This window comes from Malurus melanocephalus, unplaced genomic scaffold, assembly GCF_030028575.1.
Source record: "Malurus melanocephalus ecotype Western Australia unplaced genomic scaffold, MMel_1.1 scaffold_746, whole genome shotgun sequence".
NCBI classification, from domain to species: domain Eukaryota; kingdom Metazoa; phylum Chordata; class Aves; order Passeriformes; family Maluridae; genus Malurus; species Malurus melanocephalus.
The window spans coordinates 52,940-54,340 of record NW_026623978.1 but is presented as its reverse complement, the minus strand read 5'-3'; the positions used below and the strand labels follow the sequence as shown (position 1 = coordinate 54,340).

At 67.2% G+C, this 1,401-nt stretch overlaps 1 protein-coding gene across 1 annotated transcript in view; it reads right to left on the bottom strand.

Moving 5' to 3' along the window:
• Positions 1-435, bottom strand: part of PEAR1 (platelet endothelial aggregation receptor 1) — a 12,067-nt gene extending 11,632 nt beyond the window's left edge. Inside the window, 2 exon segments of the mRNA XM_057384767.1 lie at positions 151-255; positions 344-435. Of these exon segments, the coding sequence (XP_057240750.1) occupies positions 151-255; positions 344-435 (197 nt within the window).
• Positions 436-1,401: the final 966 nt, after the last annotated feature.

The window sequence follows — 1,401 nt, the reverse complement described above, 5'->3', positions numbered from 1 at the left end:
GCGATGGGGACAGCAGGGACAATGGCTTTGGGGACAGCTTCCCTCCATCCTGGGAACACCCTGCAGTGAGACACACCCCTCCAGCCCCCCATGGCCCYGGGGACACCCTGCGGTCCCCGAGGGGCTCTGCGGAGCCGGGGCTGTTCCCACCTCTGCTGCGGGCAGGGCAGAGGGAGGCCCAGCCCCTCGGGACAGGGCTCGCTGGAGGACACGACRTGCGGTTTGGTGTAGGATTCCTTCACTGCCGCCGTGAAGCTGCGGGTGGGGGGAATGTGGRGTGACGGCGGGTCCTGGGAGACCCYACCGCTGTCACCATSCCCCTCCCCAGTCCCCCCAGTCCTACCTCTCCCAGTAGCTGCAGACATTGGGGTCGCCGGGGCGCAGGGCAGCCAGGAGCCCGGCGTGCACCGCCAGCACCGCGGCCCGCAGCAGCATCCTGCACGGAGAGACAGACCACGGCTGCACCCCGCGCCTCCGCACATTCCCGCTCCCCACCCACCGCCCCCGGCCCCAGCTCCGGGTCCGACCTCCCTGCAGCGCTGGCTTTGCATTCCTCCATCGGGAGAAACAGCCCCGGCCCCTCTGCTCCCCGAGCGCTGCGCTGTGCCAAGGGGAAACTGAGGCACGGCCACTCCGCAGCCTGGGTGGCCTCASGCAGCCTCATCCCAGCATCCTGAGACGCTTTTTCTTCATCACCCCGAACTGTCCTGGCAGACCCCATGCCAGAGGTGGGAACCCGGGGTGTCGGGGCGGGGTTCGGCACGGCAGCTCCAGCCCCTGGCGCGGCGCCGCACGGCCCCGCTTCAACCCGCTCTGTGTTTATTCCCAGCGGTGTTTCCTGGATCCATCGGCTTCTTGCTCAACCCAGAGAGGGTCCGGCTCTGCCGGGAGCAGCTCCAGGAGCGCTGCTAGCCGGAGGCCGGGCTGGGAGAGCCGGCGAGCCCCCCAGCCCCCCGTGCCGGGGGTGCTGTTTACCGGGATGAGAGTTTTAGGGCAGGATTGCCGTGTGCCAAGGAGGAAACAGAGGTTTCCTGGTCAGCACAGCTGGATTTACGGGGGCTTCCTTGCTGCTCCAGCTGTAGRACACCCCAAAGGTGCTGCCCCGGCRGCTCCCTGGGTTCATCCTCCCCCTCACCAGAGCCCGWGCTGCGTTTTGGGGCCCCAGCATCCGGTTTTGGGTGGAAAAATTGTTTAGTGTGAAAGTTTCCCCCGTTTCCCTTCAACTCCCGGCAGTGAGGAATTAATTGCTCATCCGCTGCCAACATTCCCTCCCATRGACCCTGCRGAGCAGGGAGAGCCAGGGGAACCCCGAGCCCTCCCCAGTGCCCCGCTCATTCCCAGCCTCATCCCCCGCTCCAGGAATATGGGGGGGAACGGGGGAGGGGGTCCCCGCATTGCTGG